Consider the following 24,203-nt stretch of genomic DNA (forward strand, 5'->3'; position numbering starts at 1 on the left):
GTCTTTTATGAATGACCATATTGGTAAATTTTGTTGCGATTTTTTTAAGATTATGTTTGTCACTTTAGTGTGAAATAGTTTGATTTTGTTTTCTAACGAGTCAGGTCAACTCTGTTCATATTTATAAAAAAAAATAAAATTTTTTTGTATAAAAATAATATTTTTTATTGATGAATCAAATAAAATATATATCTCACAAAATTGACCCATGAGACCGTCTCGCAAAATTTTTTGTGATTTTTTATTTATATTGCTTGACGTGAAAGAAAACTTGATTTCCTATAAATTTATACTATATTATATATTATTAAGCTTCTACTAATTAATTTTAGTTTTAGGTTATTATTTAATACCAATCTACTCTTATTTTTACATAATATTATATTTGAAAAAAATCATAGTATCAAATAATTTACTTTCAATAAAGATCATCATAAGACAAAATAATTTGTTTATTAAAAAATAGTTTATATGATTTTTAATTTAAAATAATTTCTGATTTTTTAATACAAAAAATACCAAATAAAAAAGATATTATATATACATGAATTGCACGTGAAGGAGTGTTGGTGTATATATTAAATTAATATATTGAAGGGCAACAATCTACAATTTTTTTATTTCCGAAATCAATATAATTCTTAATCTAAAAATGAAAATTTCAAAAACTGAGTCATAAACAATCAAACATTCGTCCTAACCTCAAAAAATACACATGCCAAAACCAATTTTAATTTCAACTTTACTCAAAAAAGGATGCCAAAATAATTTCAAAAGTTTAGTACATTTTTTCTCAATTTGTTTTTTTAGTATATTTCCATTTTTTTATTATACCGAGTGAACTGAAATTTCAAAAGTGAGATTTCAATAATAAATTAAATTTAGCTGACGAGAAAAAAAAGAGTAGGTCTCTTGTGAGACGGTCTCACAGATCTTTATCTGTGAGACGGGTCAACCATACTCATATTCAAAATAAAAAATAATACTTGTAGCATAAAATGTAATATTTTTTCATGAATGATCCAAATAGATATCCGTCTCACAAAATATGATCCGTGAGACCGTCTCACACAAGTTTTTATTAAAAAAAAAAAAAGAGACGAAGAAATCTTCCGACTTCTCGCAATACTTTCGCCAGTTGTTCCCAAAAGTGTTTCCCGCAAATGCAAAAACCTATCATCCTTTAAAAAACACACAAATACATCAAAAAATAACCCAGACAAATAAAAACAAGAAATTATAAATATTTTACAGTATACAAAAATATTATAAATACACCCAATTGGCTATCATATTATAGAACAACTAATATACAATAACAAAATTCACGTAAGACGATATCACATATCAATTTTGTGAATATTATTTTTATGATATATATGAGCAAGATTGACATGTCTCACGAATAAAGATATGTGAAAGCGTCTCACAAAAGACACATATAAAATGCTTTCACGTCTGGTTTTATAAGTTTATTTGAATGTGACAGTATTAATTCTTTCGACGTAGAATCGATATGGAGGTTCTAGTTTCATTGTCAACCATGTATTAGAAGAATTTACGTTCTAGGCTCAAGTAAATTTATTAAGAGTCGTGTAAAGATCGTAGCCATAAATATGAAAAGTCCTCCACAATTTTAATTTTTAGATGGTAAATAACATTTAACTCAAATATAGACGTAAAATCCTCTACAAATGGTGCAAATATGTCTATATTTTAGAAATACGCATGTGTCGAAAGATCTTTAATTTTATATCGAGGTTATATGCTTTTTTTTTATTACAACTCACGTGGGGATAGGAGATCGAACCCGGGGAACCGGCTAATCCAGCAGGGGGTGAGACGATTGAGCTACAAACCCGATATCGAGATTATATACTTTTTCGATATTTCACACGAGTCGTAAATACAAGTTTCTCTACTTGTACGGTGGTAATACATGAATATGATCTTTAAAAAATTAAATAAATAAATTATTGGGTTTTTGATAAAGGTATAGGGAAAAGTCGTGTTCAAATTGTTCAACAAAGTAAATTTAATACAAACAAGTTATCCAGTATTAAAAAGTTGGAATTGCTCCATTGATTTTTTTCCGGAATTTGAGAGAACAAATATCATAAATATTTAATTTTAAAAATGGATAAAAAATTATTTTGGAAAAAAAAATTAAAATGGATTATTGAGTTTTATTTGAAACCTTAAAATAAATTAAGGACTTTTGACACAAAGGTGTGTACAATATGATATATGAATATTGGCAAAAACTTGTGTGAGACGGTCTCACGGGTCATATTTATGAGACGTATCTCTTATTTGGGTCACCCATGCAAAAGTATTACTTTTTATGCTAAGAGTATTACTTTTTATTGTGAATATGAGTAGGGTTGACCCGTCTCACAGATTATGATCCGTGAGACGGTCTCACATGAGACTCACTCATGAATATTATGTATTACATTTATTTTATTTCTCAAGTTTTGTTTTAATTATGATATTTATAAAATTGGATACGGCATGAATCACACTCTACTATAATAATAAAAATATAAATAAAAAACAATTTAATAAATAAAACACGATTTTTTTTTATAAAAAAGTCAGTAATCAAATTTAATATTAGAGTCAAATGTATAATAGATAATTTTAAAAAAGTTTCACAAAAACTAAATATTTTTATATGGTATTTACTTAAATTATTATTATTATTATTATTATTATTATTATTATTATTATTATTATTATTATTATTATTATTATTATTATTATTATTATTATTATATCTATACATATATAAAAAATCTCTATATTAAAGAAAAAAATGGACACCAAATATTTTTCTTGAAATTACCAACATGTTAATGAGATCCTACCTATGTGGGCATTATCTTCACTAAATTTCAACGGGTAAGATCTTGCCACACATACAATTTCAAAAAAAAAAATGGGTCCTATATAATATGCATGGGCAAATCTTGGTCAACCATCCTATCATGTAGCAATACTCATATAGGTAGGATGAAATAAACCCAACAAAAGGCACTCACTAAATTTTAGAATTATGGTATTAATTTTATTTTAATATAAATCAATATAATTTTTTAAAAAAATTATATAAACACGTGACGATATATTACACTAATTAATATAAAAAAAATCCGCGTGCCTTGTGAAGATGAAGTGAGCAGTTTTGTACGTAATTGTTTCCCTTCCATTAATATAGCTGAACGATTTGCTTGCGACAGCAAATGTGGGGCGGACATCCGATTGTAATAAAATCCCTAAAATATTGCTATGTAATTACACATCAGCCCTAAGCTCGTGTTTATAGAAAAATTTATACCCTCTAGGGCTTGACCCGCATCAGTCCCTTGACCAACTCCAGGTCCGATAGAAGTAAGTCCTGCGGCTAATCCAACAGCAATAACGGAAGCAGCAGGAATCAGTGGATTTATGATAAGTTTCTCGTACCAACAAAAAGAAATTATTAATGATACAATCAGTCAATGAATTATGACTTAATTATTTGATCGATATGATTAATCTATTCTAAGTAACTAAGAACTTCAAATTTCAGTAATAATATTGTTGAATTATCAGAACTACTTCGATATATTCTTTTTCGTCCTATCATTCATACTTTTATAATTAATAACAATTATGACTAATTTTAATTTATTTATTATTTTAAAATTCTAATGATTGTGTATTCAAAACTTACTTTATGATATGTAATTTAATATTATTAAAAAAATTAAAATAAATTTCTCTAAACATTCAAAATGGGACTTTAGAAACTAGTCAAGTCGGTTGATAAATATAGTACATTGATACTAAATTTAGGATGAAATGATAATGTGATGGTCGTATTATCGTTGATTCGAGAGTAGAGTAGGTATTTTGTGAGACGATATCATGAATCTTTATATGTGAGATGAGTCAATCCTACCGATATTCACAATCAACGAACAATACTTTTAATTATTAATATTTTTTTTAAAAAAATTGCAAAATTAGAGTTGATCACCTCTCATTAGACTAAGAAATTGCATTTAATTTCAAAAATCACAATCATTGTTAAATTTCCAAAGTAGGGCAAATCGGTAAATAAACCAATGTCGAGACCCGAAAAGAAGGGACGAATTTACATTTTTATCCCTTGTGTAAAGTTCCCTTTAGGCCATCTCCAACCCTGCACCAAAATGGTGTAAAACACCATTTTGGTGCAGGGTTATCTGCTCCAACCGATACCTATTGTTGACGCCAAACTAGTGGAGTGCTACAGTGTTGCACCAAATTTGGTGCAACACTGTAGCAATAGCGTTGGGTTTTTGGTTTTTTTTATTTTTTTTTTGTAATTTTTTTTATTGTCATTTTACTTAAACTTTAAATATTATATAATTAGTTTTATAATCCAATTTAATTATAAAAATGTATTATTTCAAACAATTAATTTTAAAAAAGTGAATTTAAAAAATTTGGATATTTTAATTTAATACATAATTAATAAAGATAATATGATTATGTTAATAAATTATTTGTGATAAATTAGTTGTAGTAAATAAAATAGTATAAAATTTGCCAAGAATATCTTAATTATGTAGTTATAATTAAATTAATTAATATTGAATACAAAGATACAAGTACAAAAAAAATTAAGATTTCAAACACTATTTTTTTGAAAATCAAAGAAAATGATACAAAATTAAATAAACAAACATAAAAAACACTAAATTATTAAAATTGACATTACAATACAACATAAAATAAAATAAGATGACAACACTTCAAATCAAAGATAATGATACAACATAAACGTAAAGAAGATAATAAACAACAAACTATTAAAAATCATACCACAATACAATAAAATAAGGATGACAAGCACTTAAATTTAAAACGGAGGTAAGCTGGATCCAGATCCTCCAATGTCTCCAAAATATTTTCCATAGTCGAGACTATCACGTGCACGTTTCCTTTCTTCCCTCTCACTCAAAATTCTTGACTGTTCGGCCCTAAAATTTTCACGCAAAGATGGATCTTGAATTGAGTTGAGATCGATTACCAAAATTTTGTTTTCTTCTTGAAACCTAGTCAAATCCAACATTTGTCGATTTTGTTCTATTTTTGTTTCATTTTGTTCCAATTTTCGTTCAGTTTGTTGCATACGTTTTATCTGTAATTCTTTGTTATGTTCACGATAAGCATTTCCAGTTTGGATTATTTCCAGAATTTTTTCTTGTCCTAATCGCATTGATTCAATTGTCTGTGACATATATTCATCTTTTTTCTTTTTTAATTTTGCTTTTTTCACTCCAAGTGGCCGCTGTGACGAAGTACCACCAATATTTTCATCACTTAAATTAATCTCAAATGGTGATAATCCAGGGGACGCTGATTTGGGGGAATCCGTTGCTTGTGTGTCCGATTGTTGAGAGTCGAAAAATTCAATACCTCTTTGAATTGTTGACCTTGAATGATTTGACGAAGCTGCAAATTTCTCCATATCTTTCATAATAGACCATACATGATCAAACTTAAAACCTTTCTTGAAATTAGAATCCTGTTTCATTAACTCTTTCGCACGAATTATCTGTATATAAAATTAAAGTTAAGATAAATAATATAAACAACTGATAATAATATAAGTATAGATATTCTATCAAAACAAAACTCACAATATCCATATCTGAAGCACCGCTTGGATGGAGTTGTTCAACTTGTTGGATGCATGCTTTTAATTTACTAATCGCCGCCAATATTAAGCCCATACGAGATTGCACAGATCTTTTGTTACGAACTTCAGTCATGTCGGGTGCTCTGGAACTGTTGTAGCTTTGCTCGACACGACTCCAAAATTGATTTCGAGATTGGTTTATGCCTATGATAGGATCTTGGGAAATGTCAAGATAAACATGACAAAGGTGTATGTCTTCTTGATATGAATAAGAAGCAGTTCGTGCATTCGAAGCCATTGAAACGAAAATATTTTGAGAGACAGGTATAATATTTATTATATAGAGTATGATAATGGATATAGGATAAAGATCCTACGGTTCCGTTTAAATGAAATCTAATCCGACGGAGTATAAATCGGATAAGATTTTGTAGATATAGGATAATGATCATATGGTTCCAACTCAAAGAAATCTAATCCAACGGTGAATAAATCGAATCGGATTTTTTGGATATAGGATAAGGATCCTATTATTATTATTATTATTATTATTATTATTATTATTATAAATACATATTTGTCCATTTGTGTGTATTGTATATAATATCCTATAGTAAAGAAACAAATTTTCATGTTTTTTTAATTTGTGTGTATTCTCGTGTATTGTTATTATTATTACTATTATCATGTATTGTATATAAACAAATTATTATTATTATTACTATTATCATGTATTGTATATAATATCCTATAATGTCCATTTGTGTGTATTCTCGTGAAGTCAAGATAAAGATTTTGAAAATCCAACCATTTTGGATATATGATAAAGATCCTATGGTTCGGTTTAAATGAAATCTAATCCGACGGTGTATAAATCGGTTCAGAATTTTTGGATAGATGATAAAGATAATGTGAATAGATTTGGTTTTGTTATATAATATGAATCATATGAAGTTATCCAACTCGTACTTCAAAATTTCCAACTATCAACAAACATCATGAATTATCAAAATTTTCATTTTTTCAATTCAGCATCATCTAGCTCATCTGATGAATTTGATTCACATGTTCAAGATCAATTTGAGTCCATCAACGAAACAGAAAATTTATTGGGGAGTCTAGCAACCAATAACACAATTTTAGCGGCTTCATATGCTGAGCAACATGAAGTTGAAGTCAAACATGGAGGGTCGATTCCCGGTCATATCGTAATTCCGCGTGATCGAGAATTGGCGGATCGTAATCTTTTCAACGATTATTTTGCTGATAATCCAAGATACAATGAAGCAATGTTTCGAAGACGTTTTCGAATGTCACGAGGCCTTTTTTTTCGTATTGTTGAGGCTGTAAAGAATCATGATCGTTATTTCATACAACGAGTAGATGGTCTTGGTCGGCTGGGACTCTCTACTAATCAAAAAATTACTGCTGCAATGCGGATGTTGGCATACGGTACACCAGCGGATGCTGCTGATGAATATATTAAGATAGGAGAATCAACTACAATTCAATGCCTTCAACGTTTTTGTCGGGATATTGTAGAGGTGTTTGCAGAGCGATACCTAAGGTCACCTACCTCCATTGATATTGATAGACTACTGCATATTGGTGAAAAACGTGGATTTCCTGGAATGTTGGGAAGCTTGGACTGTATGCATTGGAGATGGAAAAATTGCCCAACAGCATGGGCAGGACAATACGCGGGTCGTAGTGGTTCTCCGACCATTATTTTGGAAGCGGTTGCTGATTATGATCTTTGGATATGGCATGCATTTTTTGGTATGCCAGGATCTAACAATGACATCAACGTTCTTGAGGCATCAAATCTTTTTTCAAATCTTGCGCAAGGTATCGCTCCTCCAGCAAATTACTTTATTGGTGGAAAAGAGTATCATCAAGGATATTACTTAGCCGATGGTATATATCCTAAATGGTCAACTCTTGTGCAAACAATTCATGATCCACGCGGTCCCAAAAAAAAATATTTTGCAATGAAACAAGAGTCATGTAGGAAAGATGTCGAACGCGCATTTGGAGTACTTCAATCACGATTTGCAATTGTAGCATCTCCAGCACGTGCTTGGCAGAAAAAACACTTGCAAGATATAATGACTGCATGCATTATAATGCACAATATGATTATCGAAGATGAGCGTGACTTGGATACACCAATCGAAGATGCGTTGGAAGCACCAACTCCAAATGTGGAAATGATTACGGATCAAAATATAAGATTTCAAGAATTTCTTGCTCGGTATAAAAACATAAGGGACAGAGAGGCTCACTTCGCACTACGAGATGCACTAATCGACCATTTATGGGATTTATATAGTAATTCCGTTAATTAAATGTTGGATATTTGTGTGTCATTTCTATTTTATATGGATCATTTGAATATTGGTTGTATGTTAGTAATTTATGTTCAAAATATTTACTTGTGTGATTGTAATTTTTTTGAATGATTAGTTAATTACATTTAATCAAGTAATAAGTTTAAGTATTGAAAATGAATATTAAATATTAAAAAATTTTAACGTAATTATAAATAAATATTTAATTAATATTTTAATTCAGTAATATATATAATGAATTTTAATATAGAAATGATTTTAGATACTAGTGATATTTTAATTGTTGTGTTTATAAATATTTTGTGAAGTAAATTATTTTTTGTTAATAAAATAATAGAGAATATTCCGAGAATATTCTTTTTAATGTAGAGTTTAGAGTTGATGGGTTGGAGATGAATTTTATATTTGGTGTAAGAATTACACTATTTTAAAATTAGTGTGACACTAACATAGCGTAATGGGTTGGAGATGGCCTTAATCTCGTTCTTATGTTCGAGTGTGGGACTCCACAACAGGAAACCCAAAAAACATTAAAAAATTTAGAGAGAGAAAGAGAACACAGCGAAATTCCTGCGAAGACAGCAAATTTAGAGAGAGAAACCAACGCAGGGAACAGATTCCACGCTACTTTTCGTATTACGCATACGAATTTGTACAGCAAAAAGCGTTGGTTTTTTGAGTTAATTTATTGGAGGAAAAAAGTTGGTAGTAATTTTGGAGGAGAAACTGTTGAATCAGTCGTCGGAAGTAGAGAGGAGCTTGTGTTTTGCTTGCGCCGGGGGAGGTTGTGGCGGCGATTCGGAGGTGGCGCCGATCCGTGAGTCAAAGCTCGGTCTGACTTTTGTGTTGATGAGCTGAAGAGGAAGAGATCGAGACTTGTCGTATTCAATTCATGGTATGCTTTTGTTGGAAACGACTCTCCGGCTGCCGTTTTGACGTTTTCCGGACTTGCTTTGATTTAGCTTTGACTGATTAGATTATTGTTTTCACCAATTTCCCCCTTTAAAATTTGAAAATGTACGAAATTGGATGCGTCATATAGTATACTTGACCATCCTTTTGATTGAGAATTAAATGGAGTTTACTTGAGTTCCGATTCTTTGGCATTGCATTTTATTACAATATTTTTCTCATTTTTAACGAGGTTGCACTGAAATGTAGATGGAAAAATCGTTTTGGAAGAATTTATGTTTGCTTATTTTAATTTTAGGAAAATTTGAACAATTTGCTTATATATTATGTGTGACAGATTTTTAGTTATGCAGGTAGGAAATTAGTTGGTAGATATTATAAATGATGTAATTGGGGAATTGATGACTTTGGTTATTTATTTTATGCACATTCAAGCACAGAAGCTGAGTGTACTTTCATAAGTTTGGGGTGATTAGATGTTCTATAATTTTAATTCTTTTGCAGCCATCAGTGCCTAGAGTTCTCATGGTTTTGTAGGTCTTTTGGCTTAAATGTCTGTGATCTATTAGATTCTGGCATTTTATAATTATCTGGTAAGTCGAATTGATATCGGCAAATGAAAATCCTTTCATAATAACTGTTACAATCAAACATCCATTATATCTTATTCGTCCCTGAGCAGTCTATTTTAGTAAGTAACACAGATTATCTATATCCAATGCATTTATAAAAGCTGCTAACTTTGTGAATATCTTTCACTAAAGGATTAGTTTTTTGGCCTACCTCTGGTGACGATAGATTCATTAGTTGTTGTTTTATTGTACAGTTTGATCCCACCTTAATCTAATATAATTTCTGGCCTGATGCAGTTTGCTTTGGTTTTAAAAATTTAAATCAGATTACACACGACATTGAAATTTAAATAGAATATTAGTCTGATAGGAGTACAGGAACTGGTCTTTAAAAATGGGAATAAGAAATGTTTCAAATAACTTATCAGATAAAAACAATATTCTCGTGGCTGTCGATTTCTCTGATTTTTTTTAATCCTAAATGGAATGAGAGGCTTGTGATTTTGAGTTCTTCTTGGGAAAACGAGGGTTGATCTGCTGTTGCAAATCTAATGATTTTTTCCTCTATATTTTTGCAGGCATCACCTGTAAACATAATCGTTGGTTCGCATGTATGGGTTGAAGATCCTGTCTTGGCATGGATTGACGGAGAAGTACATAAAATAGATGGTCGAGATGTCCATGTTCAAACTACAAATGGCAAAAAGGTGATTAATGAAATAACCCAGCTTAATTTTTTTCTCGCCCGCATATATGTGTTGAATTCTGTAATATCCTAGTCCCTTTGCATTCATATTTTAATGATTAAATTAAATTTCAGTTCGTCTTGTATTCAGTCAAATTAATCACCTCAACTTCTATCTTGAATGAGTTCTTCGTTATGCTTCAATAATGCACATTGTATTTTTAATCATTAAAAAAAGCTATTAGTATGTTTTCACAGTGCAGCGCTTACTGCATCTTTATTCTCCGAAGTTTGACTTGAGCATGGTCAACCAAAAATGATTTTACGTGGCCAGCAGAAAATCAAGCTTACCCTCTTTACTTGAGCTTGCCCGAAATATAGATACAAGCTCAAACTTGTGAATTCTTTAAATCTTGATTTGTTTGCAATTCTACTTGCAAGTTTTGCTGTATTGGTGAATTGCTGATTTCATTTATTCATACCAAATGTTTCTGAGAGCACTTTCTTTAATCAAAGCTACTTTGTAAATCTGTTTGTTGAATCGTTAATTTTTTGTTCTTACTCGTCTCGCTGATTTGTCATTATGTTTTTAACTACCTTTTGTTAGCTTTCATCCGCTGTCACCATTCTGCAAATAAAATTGCCTGATCTTAGTTTTCTGTCCTATTTCTGAATTGTTGAAGTTCTATCTCCGAAATTTTGTTCGTTGAGGTCTAAATATAAGTTTTTAGGTAGCAGTAACATCTTTCGGCCTCTAACTTGCAGATTGTCACAAATATCTCGAAAGTATTTCCAAAGGATACTGAAGCTTCTCCTGGAGGTGTAGATGACATGACTAAGCTTTCATATTTGCACGAGCCTGGAGTTCTGCAAAACCTTGCAGCAAGATACGAACTTAATGAAATCTATGTGAGTTCTTTATGTCCCTCATACAATACATACGAAAGTTTGTTTTTTAATAATTCAGTCGGCTGACCTTTCTTATAAACTGACATTGACATTTTAATTATAATAAAACATCTTTCTCAGACATATACTGGAAATATTTTGATTGCAATAAATCCTTTTCAAAGACTGCCTCATCTATATGATACTCACATGATGGAACAATACAAAGGGGCAGCACTTGGAGAGCTTAGTCCTCACGTTTTTGCAATTGCAGATGTTTCTTACCGGTGAGTTTGCTGGAAATTGTAAACTTAGTTTTTTGTTGGTACCTTGTGGCGGTGGAGCTGCCTAGAAGTTGGGTTATGTTGAGGAACATACATATTTACCTTTTAGTTTTTCCAATCAGGGCAATGATTAATGATGGTAAAAGCAACTCCATTTTAGTTAGTGGAGAAAGTGGTGCTGGTAAAACAGAGACAACAAAAATGCTCATGCGATATTTGGCACACTTGGGTGGTCGGTCTGGAGTTGAAGGGCGAACTGTTGAACAACAAGTTTTAGAAGTAAGATTGAAGTTTATATAGATACAGGTTAAATTAATTTTATTCAGAATAAACAATCTAATACGAAATCTAATGGTCACAAGCTTTTACTTCCCTTGGTTTTCTTTTGGTGATAACTGACAGTCAAACCCCGTTCTTGAAGCATTTGGAAACGCCAAAACCGTCAGGAACAACAACTCTAGGTGAGAGCCTATTTAATCTTTTTTGATAAAAAGTATTTATTGGTACATGTTTGTTTGATCACATTTGGATTTGACCATTTTATTTGTGAGAGTTCAAAGTTATTTGTAATGCATGTGCATTGTTTACGGTTTCTGTGACTATTATGTATTCAATGGTATTTCACATATGCAGTCGCTTTGGTAAATTTGTTGAGATCCAGTTTGACAAGAGTGGAAGGATATCTGGAGCAGCTATAAGAACTTATCTGCTGGAGCGATCTCGTGTTTGCCAAATTTCAGATCCTGAAAGAAACTACCACTGCTTCTATCTTCTCTGTGCAGCACCACCTGAGGTATCTGAACAGTATTTCACCAGTTGTTTGCTTCCTAATTGCTTTTCAAAATTTTGTAATAGATACGTTATTGCAGGTGCTTTCGTCAACGAAAGTTTTTCATAACCATTATTTGCAGCTAGCGCTTTCTATCTTATTAGTTTTATTAATAATTTCAACTTTTTCTGCAGGAAAGACAGAAGTATAAGCTGGGAAACCCGGAATCATTCCATTTTCTTAACCAGTCTAAGTGTATTAAACTCGATGGAGTAGATGATGCTGAGGAATACCTTGCAACTAGAAGGGCTATGGATATAGTTGGAATCAGCGAGGAAGAGCAGGTTGCTGTTTCCATGAAATTTGCCATTTCAATGTGCTTATTGATTAGTTTTTATGAATTTATTTTTACATAAATCTCTAATATTCTTAATGTATTTTTCAGGAGGCGATATTTAGGGTTGTTGCCGCTGTTCTTCACCTTGGTAATATTGAATTTGCGAAGGGGAAGGAAATTGATTCTTCTGTTATCAAGGATGAGAAGTCTAGGTTTCATCTTAATACAACTGCAGAATTGCTCAAGTAGGGTTTTGTAGTTTCTAAATTTAACAATATTCCTATCCAGATATTGAGACATTTTGTGATATAACTTAATTTATTAGGTGTGATCCCAAGAGTTTGGAAGATGCAATGATTAAGCGTGTAATGGTGACACCTGAGGAAGTTATTACAAGGACGCTTGATCCTGAAGCTGCACTGGGTAGCAGGGATGCTTTGGCGAAGACTATATATTCTCGCTTGTTTGACTGGTAATAATATAAAAACAACGTCCTTGTTGCTTTTTTTAACAAAACATTTTCCCCCTTGAAGTTAAATGGTTCTTTGTTTTCGTCAAGTTTTAAAATCATTTTCCATTTTAGAATCAACTCTCTCATTATCTGTATGTCATTCCCAAAAAAACACAGAATTTTTTTTTAAAATTTTCAAACATTTTGCTCACTTTACCAAACTAGGCATGTTTTCAAATAACAAAATATCATTTCAACTTGTAAAAATTTCTTACCAAATACACTTTCAAAAACATCTTTTAAAATTTAATTTCAAATATTACTTGCAAACCTTTTGAGCTGAAAATATAGAAAATGCAATCAAATGCCACTAGTACTTACTTTGATCTGATTGAGGACACATGCTACTGAATAATTTGGAGCATGAGTAGTTGCTAATCATTTTGAACTCCAATTTGCATTGTTCACAGGATTGTGGAAAAAATAAATGTCTCCATTGGTCAGGATCCCAACTCAAAGGCAATAATAGGGGTTCTTGACATATATGGGTTTGAAAGTTTCAAGCATAACAGGTGAGTTTTTTGCCGAATTTTTCATTTTCAGTGTACAATGTGACTGTATCGGTTCCTTCCTTACAATTTTTCTATGTACAAAAGTTTTGAGCAGTTCTGTATAAATTTCACCAATGAAAAACTTCAGCAACATTTTAACCAGGTTATTTCTCTTTCTTGTAAAGTCCTGCTTCTGGCATCAATTCAATGATGATCTGATCATCTAATTAAGGTTTGGTATTCGTGGTTTCAGCATGTATTTAAAATGGAGCAAGAAGACTATGAAAAAGAAGAGATAAATTGGAGCTACATAGAGTTTGTTGATAACCAAGATGTTCTTGATTTAATTGAGAAGGTCTGTTACTGTGAGACTGCTGAAGTTGCCTGCTTTTATTTTTTCCTTTATTTATTATAAATATAAATATATACTCCTCGCCCTGGATTCGCATGATTGTTAAGTTTGTATCTGCGTTGTATTCCTGGTTAGACCTTATAACATGTTTTTCAAATTTATTTACAGAAACCAGGAGGAATTATTGCACTACTGGATGAAGCTTGGTATGGCTTGATATTTTCTCTTGTTAGGGACTTTCCTGGCATTCTTACTTTAATTCTTCTCATATGTTTTAGTTTTTGGTTCCAAAATATAGAGATGGCTTGGTTTTCATTAACCCTACTTGCATATCTTACGCTCACAGCTCACTATTTTCGTTTGGTCGTGTGTGTGTGTCATCACATATTTGCCGTTCATATTTTTGTTTATGGCAGTATGTTTCCTAAATCCACTCATGAGACATTTGCTCAGAAGTTGTATCAGACCTTCACAAAAAATAAACGCTTCATCAAACCAAAGCTTTCACGAACCAATTTTACAATATCTCACTACGCAGGGGAGGTAATGACATGTTGTCCATTCTTGTATAGAAGAGAGCACTAGATATCCTTTTGAAAAAATGTTGAACCATCTACTGTGATTTCAGGTAACTTACATGGCTGATTTATTTCTTGATAAGAACAAAGATTATGTGGTGGCAGAACATCAAGATTTATTAACTGCATCAAAATGCTCCTTCGTAGCTGGTTTGTTTCCTCCTCTTCCTGAAGATTCATCGAAGTCCTCCAAATTTTCTTCGATTGGCTCACGCTTTAAGGTTCTGCAATCTCTACATCCAAAACCTTATTTTTTATTTTACTTTATATCCTTTTATTAATTTTAAAAGCACATATGGAGGACCGGACTCCTGAGGAATATCTCATCTGGGAGAAATTAAGATAAAATTTTAAATATTTCTTCTACTTAATTGATTAATTCTAAATAACGTCAATATACTTGTGAATGCTGATACATGGATGTCCTGCCTTATAATTTTTAATACTCAAGATTGGTTGACAGTGCTTCTATATTATCACATTTTTCTTAATTGTCCCGCCAAAATTACTTCAGCCAAACCCATGAGAAGAGTTAGAAGTTGCCCATTGATGTTTTTCCTGATAACTTTCATTTACTTCTCAATAAGATGAATTTGTTGAATTCTCATAGTTTCTAAAATCGAATTATAATGCTTGCAATACTTATGAAAGGACTACTGAAATGTAGATTTTCATTGTCCTTGAGAGTTTATGAACCAAAAGGGTGCCATTTGACAATGTATATTAGTTCTCATGTTACATATTTTTATCGAATTATTTCATATTAGTTTACATTCCTTTAAGAAGTTCGTTTTATGATTCCTGCCTAAGATTTGATGTACACAAACGAATCTAAATCATAAAATCTACAATGCTACAAACACTTTTCTTCATTTACAAAAGAACTCAAAATGATATGTGGTTCTTGGTTGGAATGAAATAGTGTTGATACTTATGGACCATGCTCATGAAGCACACACCTATTTGATGAATCCTTGTTCGGCAGCTCCTCTTTTACTCTATGCCATCTGATCGAACCATAGAGCTGCAGATATCCGAGTTAAGCCGATATTGCCATTCTTAGAAATTAAATCACGAATCAATTGCTCTTTTATTATGTTCTCACGGTTGGCTAAATGAAAGAACCAGACACACGCTTGTTTTTCATCTTAATTATTTGCTTATGAAAAGTAAAGGGTTGAAAAAATGTAATATTTATTTAGAATATCCTGAATATGTTTGATCTTCAGATCTCATGCTAGTACGTGTGCAAATATTCGGATGATGTGGTGAATGAGAACTTTTATTTTATTCTTGCAGTTACAACTACAATCTTTAATGGAAACCTTAAGTTCAACAGAACCTCACTACATCAGATGTGTGAAGCCAAACAGTGTTCTCAAGCCTGCGATTTTTGAGAATCTTAACATCATTCAGCAATTAAGATGTGGTGTAAGTGTTTTGTGGAGGATAATACCTATTGAGAATTTCAATTTGGTCCAGCCAGCAGATTTGACTTAAATTTTTTGGTTTTGATCGCTCTATGTTCAAGCAAGAGGTGAGACATTTGTTATTATGCAGGGTGTTCTTGAGGCTATCAGAATCAGCTGCGCCGGTTACCCAACCAGACGTACATTTGACGAGTTCCTTCTCCGGTTTGGTGTTCTCGCTCCTGAAGCTTTGGAGGGAAAGTGAGTCTCTTTGACATCTTAAATTTCTATTTTTTTGCTTTTGAGTTTTGACTTGAGATTCATTTCTCCACGTTGCCTTGTGCTTTCCTTCCTCACTTTTGTCTCCGTTTTTATTTCCAAATAAGACAATATTTTTGATGTAGTTCTGATGACAAGACTGCTTGTAAGATGGTTTTGGACAAAATGGGATTAAAAGGCTATCAGGTATGGTTACGTAAATATGATGTTGAATTTAGTGTGTGCTATACTTTTATTTAATACGTGTGACTATGTCACACCACATTGGGGTTGAGGATCGTACCACATTTAATGTAAGAGTGGTTGGGTAGTCCATGGGTTACTACTCAAAGGACTCCTTCAGGACTATCAATAGTGGTTGTACTGTCCGTATTGCATGCTTAAATTCGCAGTTTCATGAATCGACATTCTCATATTTTCTATTTTTGTCCAAAATGTGGTATAATCAAAATAAATTATTGTGTTTCTTCAGTTAGGCAAGACAAAGGTCTTCCTACGAGCTGGTCAAATGGCTGAGTTAGACGCAAGGAGAGCTGAGGTTCTCGGAAATGCAGCCCGAACTATTCAAAGGCAAATTCGTACTTATATAGCTCGGAAAGAGTTCGTTTCGTTGCGTCAAGCAGCCATCCAATTGCAATCGTGTTGGCGAGGTAATTAATTATTTAGAGATCTGTAACTAGCTTTTATGACTAATTTAATAATAGCTTCTTTATAACGTGAAAGAATTAGCATATCTTTTGTTATGAAGTAGCAGAAATTACACGATTTCACATAGAACGTGTAGGATGAGCATCATATGAATCTTAATTATCAGTATTTATCTGCATATGAGTATGAAGAGAATACTATGTTGAGTGGCCATTCTTTGTGCAAACTATGTGCACAAGTAAATATATTTGTGCGCAGGTATGTGATTGTTTACATGACTAAACTTCGAGAAGTTACTCTATACTTCCTAGAATTTCTTTGTTTAAATTGTTAAATATTGGTTAACTCCATCATGTGGTTATCCAGAATTATAACTTTTTTTCTAATATTTGTTAGCTATATCGGCATGCAAACTCTATGAGCAATTGAGACGTGAAGATGCTGCTGTGAAGATTCAGAAGAATTTCCGGTGTTACATTGCCTGGAAAGCCTACTCAAGCTTGCAGGATTCCACTATAATTTTGCAGACAGGCATGAGAGCGATGACTGCCCGCACTGAATTCAGATTTAGGAAGCAGACTAAGGCTGCGGTCAAAGTTCAGGTCTCACTTTTACTTCGTTCAGAAAAAATCCGATGAGATTTGGAGACTTGGAGAATGTGAAGAAGCTGATGCTGATTATTGGCCTTGATTTTGTTACTTGCCTGCAGGCTCACTTTCGCTGTCACAGAGAATACGCTTATTACAGAAGGCTGCAGAAGGCTGCTATTGTTACTCAATGCGGTTGGAGGCAACGAGTAGCTAGGAAAGAGCTTCGAAGCCTTCGAATGGTTCTGCACTGTCCTTAATTGTATTCCTGTTTCTTGCACAAAAAAAAATATTCTTATACTTGGCATAACTATTTCTCATATTGATTCAGGCTGCAAGGGAAACAGGAGCCCTGAAAGAAGCCAAAGACAAGCTAGAAAAGAAGGTGGAGGAGCTCACATGGCGCTTGCAGTTTGAGAAACGATTGAGAGTAATCCTTTTTTATTAAATTGGAGTGATTCTCTTTCTCCAACATGCTGAATCAGGCATCACTTCCTTATTTTGTTTGCCAATACAGACTGAATTGGAGGAAACAAAAGCACAAGAACTTTCGAAGTTACAGGAGGCATTGCACTCAATGCAAACACAAGTAGAAGAAGCAAATGACAAAGTGATAAAAGAACGAGAAGCTGCACGCAAAGCAATTGAAGAAGCTCCTCCAGTCATTAAAGAAACCCCTGTTATGGTTCAAGACACGGCAAAGATTGATGCATTAGCTGCCGAGGTAGAGAGTCTGAAGGTAGGAACTCGTTCTTTATTAGAACAGTGCTTGAACATATCACTGAATCACATTAATTCATCTTTTTTGGCATCTTTGCTTTACATGCTAAGAACTGGGTGTTTTATTACTCATTTCATTGAATATCACACTGCATTACAATTTCTGCTGACAATTCATTGTGGCATATGTTTAACATCGTTTGTACTGTATTTCTCAACTGAAGACTTTATGAGAAGACAATTCCCTACAGATATATTCTGGTCAGGTTTATATTGACCAAATCCATAAATATTTCGATGAACTTCAGGAAAACTCAAGATTTGTCTTCAATTTTAATGTGGGATTTGCAACATTTTTTTAACACTTCTATCAGTCTATGAAATTTATTAATAGAGTCAAGTTATTACAAAACACTAAGTTACCTAGCCAGGACTTTTTCTGCATTTCATTTTCAATGAAAAAATTTCTGAATTTGTTGAAAGTACTGTGTTAGTATGTTTTATGTTTGAATGCCAACTTGGTCTGACTTAGCCTTGCTACTCAACAGTATTTTGGAACACGCATCTTTACAGTACACAAAAATTCAATATCTTCTCACATTAAAAACCAAACTGTAAAATGGATTCCTGTCATCACTGTTTTAACCAAATTCGGTGACGTGTGCAGGCTTTGCTACTGTCTGAAAAACATGTTGCAGAAGAGGCTAAAAAGTCTTGTGCAGATGCTGCGAGTAATAATATGGATTTGGCTAAAAAACTTGGAGAAGCGGAGGGAAAAGTGGAACAGCTCCAAGATTCAGTTCAGAGGTTTGCTCTAATATCATAGATGTTAGAATTTCCAACTCATTTACTTCAGCCATCCACATAAAACATTATTTATCCTCGTCTCTGGTTATCTTTACATTTTTTGGCTCTCATCCGTAGGACTAATTCTTTTTTATTGTTCCGATATGATAATTCTTCTTTGGGCATTTTGATAGAGTCCAGCAAGTCACAGTTATAGTGACATTCTGTGCGTGCTTTGTGATCAGAAAAAAATATGAGAAAAAGGCCTACAGAGAGAGTAACTATTATTCACACAACAACACATATTTACATAAGAAGAGCCCTAAACTAAATTTCTAAGAAGAGATTACAGTAAATCAATCAATCTCAAAACAATATATAAAAAAGATGTTTTTAATATCGTTCCATACTGAACTTAGAATCTCCAACACTTTGTTTATATGTGATTTGAGTTTGTAATAACAATTTCTTAATGTGTTAACAGAGCAATTTTTTCAGTGATTGTTAAATTTTATTTAGATTTAGTATTGTAAAACAAAATTAACTCATCAACTGCGATTCCTTTCAAAATAACTAAAAGAGAAGTAAAATAAATCACGTTGCTCTCAAAGTAAAAGCAAATAACTGCCACCAAAGTTTTTTGTAAAATCATGGGGTTTATTAATGTGTTATAATTGTTTAATCTGTTTTCAGGCTTGAAGAGAAGTTATCGAATCTTGAATCAGAAAATCAGGTACTTAGGCAACAAGCTTTGACTATGTCACCTACAGGGAAATCTATATCTGCTCGACCTAGGATGTCTGTCATCCAGGTAAATGCAGATTGAGATGATATTTTTTTCATCACTGTAGTTGTTGGTAGAAACATTCTCATCTTTCTTAGTGGCATTACAGAGAACTCCAGAGAATGGAAATGTTCTTAATGGAGAAACAAAGGCTGTACACGTAAGCATTTATCATTGTTGTGATATGTTTACATTTAAATGAAGCATTTTGTAAATTTATTATGCTTTAGGTGAGTCGTGCTTATGTGGCATGTTACTTTTTTACAGGACATGGCCATTGTTGCAGCAAACTCGAAGGAGCCTGAATCTGAGGAAAAACCCCAGAAGTCACTAAATGACAAGCAGCAAGTATGTACTTCATAAATATTACTGAAACTTCAGATGAGTAATTTTGATCAAACTCTCCCTACCGCCCCAACTCCACAAATAAAGAATCTCATGCTGATAATTATGGTAGATATGCCAATGTAATGAATGTATAACCCTTTGTCTTCCACAGGAAAACCAAGACCTCCTGATAAAATGTATCTCACAAGATTTAGGGATTTTCTGGTGGCAAACCTGTCGCAGCTTGTGTTATTTACAAATGCCTTCTTCACTGGAGGTCATTTGAAGTTGAGAGGACTACTGTGTTTGACCGCATAATTCAAACTGTAGCTTCAGCAATAGAGGTAACTTAATTGAATAAAGTATCTGATTTTGCATTGCTGCTTGCTACTTTGTGAATGTTTATCGTATATGAATTCTGAATAAGTTTTTTATAATTAGACAATCCGCAAGACTGATCTTTTACCTGTGCATGTGATTTCTTGAGAAGTCTAATTTGTGAAACTTTGCTGAAGGGAACTGACAACAATGATGCGTTAGCCTATTGGCTATGTAACACATCCACATTGTTGATGCTGCTTCAACACACTCTCAAAGCAAGTGGGGCAGCTAGCTTGACCCCCCAGCGGCGTAGGTCATCATCAGCTTCCCTTTTTGGGAGGATGTCACAAGTATGCATGTACTCTTAACTTTCAGCTGCTTTCTCATAGTAGCATGATGCTAAAGATATGGCTTATCATTCCTGTGTATCTCTGCACAATTTCTTGTAGGGATTGAGGGGATCTCCACAGAGCGCTGGACTTTCATTTCTGAATGGTCGGATGCTTGGTAGACTTGATGATTTGCGGCAAGTTGAGGCCAAGTATCCTGCTTTGTTGTTCAAGCAGCAGCTTACAGCTTTCCTGGAGAAGATTTATGGGATGATCAGGGACAATCTGAAGAAAGAGATTTCCCCGTTGCTTGGTTTGTGTATCCAGGTGAGCTCTACACTACATGTTGTGCATGCTATAATGATCTCTATATGATTCCTTAATTTTCCTTAATGTTTTTTTTCTGATAATCAGCACCTTGGACATTGTTTCTTGGCATCTGTGAAGAATTATGCAAGAACTTTGGTGCTTATTATTAACAAAACTAAGTTCTAGTTAGATTATGACGCGAGGTTAAACTACTTGCACTTTTCAGTTTGCCCTTTTTTTGTTTTCTTTTTATTTTTTCTTGGGTGTTACAGAATGCAATAATATGAATGGGGAGGCGGATAGACCCTGTGCGTTTGTTTTAAGTTTCAAGTTTAATATTATTGAGATCACGATAAATTTTTGATGTGATTGTATGTAATTATGATTAATTTCCTACCATAATTGTCCCCAATTAATACATATATAAAGGGGTGATTTTTATACTGTAAACTAAGAGAATAATGAGAGTTTACTGTTAAGCCCTTCGGATATTGTGTTGTGTATATTATTTTTTTGACCGAATCATGTAAATATTGTGTTGTGATGTGTGTTGTATTCGATGCATTTCTACTAGTATAAAATTTAATATGAACTGAGCAAACTGCTGAGCTGATATTTATTTGGCTTCAACACTTTATTTTTCATGCTAGGCACCCAGAACATCTCGTGCAAGTTTAGTTAAAGGGCGTTCCCAGGCTAATGCTGTTGCGCAACAAGCACTAATTGCCCACTGGCAGAAAATAGTGACAAGTCTAGATAGTTACTTGAAGATGATGAAAGCAAACTATGTAAGACTGCGATTGTTTATGGTGTGGCATATCTGCACCTTTTTCCGTTTTGTTTAACTTTACCCTTTCCTTTTTCTGTTACTGTAATGCATTACAGGTTCCCCCTTTCCTGGTCCGAAAGGTTTTCACTCAAATTTTCTCATTTATCAATGTTCAACTATTCAACAGGTGAGTCCATCTTCTCAGGGAAACCATTTCCCTCATTTTTCTGTTGTACTCTCATTTTGAACGTTTACATCATGAATCCTAGAATATCTTCACTCTGCATTTACACTTTTCTTTCAAAATATGGCAGTCTTCTTTTGCGACGAGAGTGTTGCTCATTCAGTAATGGGGAGTATGTGAAAGCCGGGTTGGCTGAATTGGAGCAATGGTGTTGTAATGCGACAGAGGAAGTAAGCTATCATTAGTTACTTTTATATCGTTAAGTTAGTTATTCTATCTTGTTATCTACCTCGAATCAGTGTCTCATCCTTGACATGGATCTTGTCACACAGTACGTGGGCTTGGCTTGGGATGAACTGAAGCATATCAGACAGGCAGTTGGATTTTTGGTGGGAATCAGATTCACTTTCCTTTCTTGGTTGTTAACCTGGTGTTCTGGCTTACATGGATTTCTTACTTTTAAAACATTTTTCTTGTTTCAGGTTATACACCAAAAGCCGAAGAAAACATTGAATGAAATTACTACTGAACTTTGCCCTGTGAGTAAAACTAGTCTCCCACCGCTCCAATCTTTCATCAGCCATTCTGTTTTACTTCGTCTTGATTATTTAATATTTCTTGTCCTATTTGCAGGTGCTAAGCATACAGCAGTTATACAGGATTAGCACAATGTACTGGGATGACAAATATGGCACACACAGTGTTTCTTCAGAAGTAAGTTAGTCCTTTAACTTGATTCTGCCTCAGTCTAGTCCATTTGACCGGCTTTGTGCATAAATTTACTGTATTGATGCCTTCTCATTCTTTGATTTTATTTATTCTCTTGTTGTAGGTCATTTCAAGTATGAGAGTCATGATGACAGAGGACTCGAACAATGCAGTGAGCAGTTCCTTTCTCTTGGACGACGACTCAAGGTAGAATTTTTATTTTATGTATCTGTAGATTCATAGGACGGTTGGGATGAATTTGATCTTTCTTTCTGTATTTATTTCATATGAATGTCTTCGATGTCAAATATATTCGTTTCCACGAGAAAATTTTCTAAAAAGAAAGACTGTTTTATGAAGATGAAATCTCTGTGATTCTTTAATGTGGAGTTAGTTATTGAATCTCCTCTCTGTAGGCTGTGGCCAAACACGAGGTTTCCCATCCTATTGGTGTTGATAAATGCCGCCCCCTTCCCTTTAGATGTCAACTTAATCGTGTGGTCGATTTCATAATTAATCCATTAGAATCAGTAAAGTTACAATATTGCTCTATTTGGCATGATCTCATTAATATCCTGATCATGAATTTTTGTGTAAACAAACACCATTGCAGTATTCCGTTCTCTGTTGATGATATCTCCAAAACCATGCAAAAAGTAGACGTAGCCGATGTGGAACCTCCCCCTCTAATTCGCGAAAATTCAGGTTTTGTATTTTTGCATCAACGATCAGATTGATGATGGCTTTGGAATTTGGTTATATTCCCGTCCTAGAGCCAATATGGTTGATTTCGCAAATGGAGCAACACGCATACATTCTTGTATACATTCGATTGTTCGTGTCAACACCCATTGTATATTTTACATCCCAATTCCCTTGGACAACAGTCTTTGTTTGTTGTCTGGGTTAATTAAAATTTTCCTCCTCGTCCCTTTTCAATGTCAGGGACGTCGTTAGGGGACTCTAGGAACTAGGTTGTATCGAGGTGCAAGTATAGGCATATGCATTGGTTTTGAATTGTTGTGTGCCTTTTTTTGTGTGTAAATCGAGAGGTTGCAGATTCTAGGATTTGATTCGTTTTAGTGTGAAAAGTGTTTGCAAGGGTGTTGCATTTTTTTTATTATTATTTTGATGCATATAATTTTAAGTGTCATCAAGACACTGCACATGTAAAAAAAAAACATGATTTGTTCATTCCTAGTATTGTGTAAAGAAGATTATTATTTTTACGTATTCGTCCCTTGTAACCTTCTTTTTCCCCAGGGCATATAATTTAATAATCGTAGTAAACTCGTGTTCCTTTGAAGTTGAGAAAAATACATTTGATTTTGCCCCCCGTACCTTATTCCCTGGTTTTCGTGTAATCATGGGAAAGGAATTTGGGATTCATAGCAAAAATAAAGAGAGAAAAAATGTTGTTTTCCTTCCCTATTCTTCTCTTCTCTATTTTTATTTGCTTTTTGCAACCTACTTTCTTGAAGTAGAGAAGCTTGGCTGCTAAAAAGAGAGAGAGATACGTCAGGAAGCTGATGGGTCTGAGGTGGAATCCAATTTTGTTGAGAGGAAAAAATAATCGAAAGAAGAAAACAAATTAATGGAGGGGCAATAGAGTATCCTAATCCATGTTACAGTAGAATAA

The 24,203-nt window shown here is 33.3% G+C and overlaps 3 protein-coding genes across 3 annotated transcripts; 2 read left to right on the forward strand and 1 right to left on the reverse strand.

The window, feature by feature from the left end:
• Positions 1-4,652: 4,652 nt before the first annotated feature.
• LOC140818518 (glutathione S-transferase T3-like) lies at positions 4,653-6,131 on the reverse strand. The gene is made up of 2 exons (XM_073178504.1): positions 5,676-6,131; positions 4,653-5,590 (listed from the first exon to the last, which is right to left on the reverse strand). Exons 1-2 carry the CDS (start codon positions 5,970-5,972, stop codon positions 4,892-4,894), a joined length of 996 nt encoding a protein of 331 aa, XP_073034605.1. The 5' UTR covers positions 5,973-6,131; the 3' UTR covers positions 4,653-4,891.
• A 541-nt stretch (positions 6,132-6,672) lies between these two features.
• Positions 6,673-8,070, forward strand: LOC140818743 (uncharacterized). The gene has a single exon (XM_073178793.1). The coding sequence runs from the start codon at positions 6,673-6,675 to the stop codon at positions 8,020-8,022; it is 1,350 nt and encodes a 449-aa protein (XP_073034894.1). The 3' UTR covers positions 8,023-8,070.
• Positions 8,071-8,540: 470 nt separating this feature from the next.
• LOC140818153 (myosin-17-like) lies at positions 8,541-23,594 on the forward strand. Its single transcript, XM_073178024.1, is given in 40 exon segments — positions 8,541-8,920; positions 10,088-10,216; positions 10,960-11,103; positions 11,224-11,369; positions 11,489-11,645; positions 11,769-11,827; positions 12,000-12,159; positions 12,330-12,479; positions 12,581-12,717; positions 12,798-12,944; positions 13,394-13,495; positions 13,580-13,637; positions 13,728-13,829; positions 13,995-14,032; positions 14,243-14,369; positions 14,455-14,625; positions 15,704-15,835; positions 15,965-16,074; positions 16,218-16,278; positions 16,565-16,742; positions 17,137-17,342; positions 17,450-17,569; positions 17,659-17,757; positions 17,845-18,066; positions 18,715-18,854; positions 19,527-19,644; positions 19,727-19,777; positions 19,885-19,965; positions 20,117-20,158; positions 20,160-20,288; positions 20,460-20,615; positions 20,715-20,921; positions 21,554-21,691; positions 21,789-21,859; positions 21,987-22,086; positions 22,189-22,245; positions 22,339-22,395; positions 22,490-22,570; positions 22,689-22,771; positions 23,178-23,594. Coding segments are annotated over 40 exon segments (4,593 nt in total). The 5' UTR covers positions 8,541-8,917; the 3' UTR covers positions 23,302-23,594.
• The last annotated feature ends 609 nt before the right edge of the window (positions 23,595-24,203 follow it).

This window comes from Primulina eburnea, chromosome 17 (genome assembly GCF_022965805.1).
Source record: "Primulina eburnea isolate SZY01 chromosome 17, ASM2296580v1, whole genome shotgun sequence".
Taxonomy (NCBI): Eukaryota; Viridiplantae; Streptophyta; class Magnoliopsida; order Lamiales; family Gesneriaceae; genus Primulina; species Primulina eburnea.

What these genes read in the sequence shown, in the direction of transcription:
- LOC140818518 (XM_073178504.1), bottom strand. Translation starts at nt 5,972, where the DNA reads ATGGCTTCGAATGCACGAACTGCTTCTTATTCATATCAAGAAGACATA. An exon ending in GTGCTTCAGATATGGATATT is followed by an intron (nt 5,591 to 5,675) that starts GTGAGTTTTGTT and finishes TTTTATATACAG; the next exon opens with ATAATTCGTGCGAAAGAGTT.
- LOC140818743 (XM_073178793.1), top strand. Translation starts at nt 6,673, where the DNA reads ATGAATTATCAAAATTTTCATTTTTTCAATTCAGCATCATCTAGCTCA.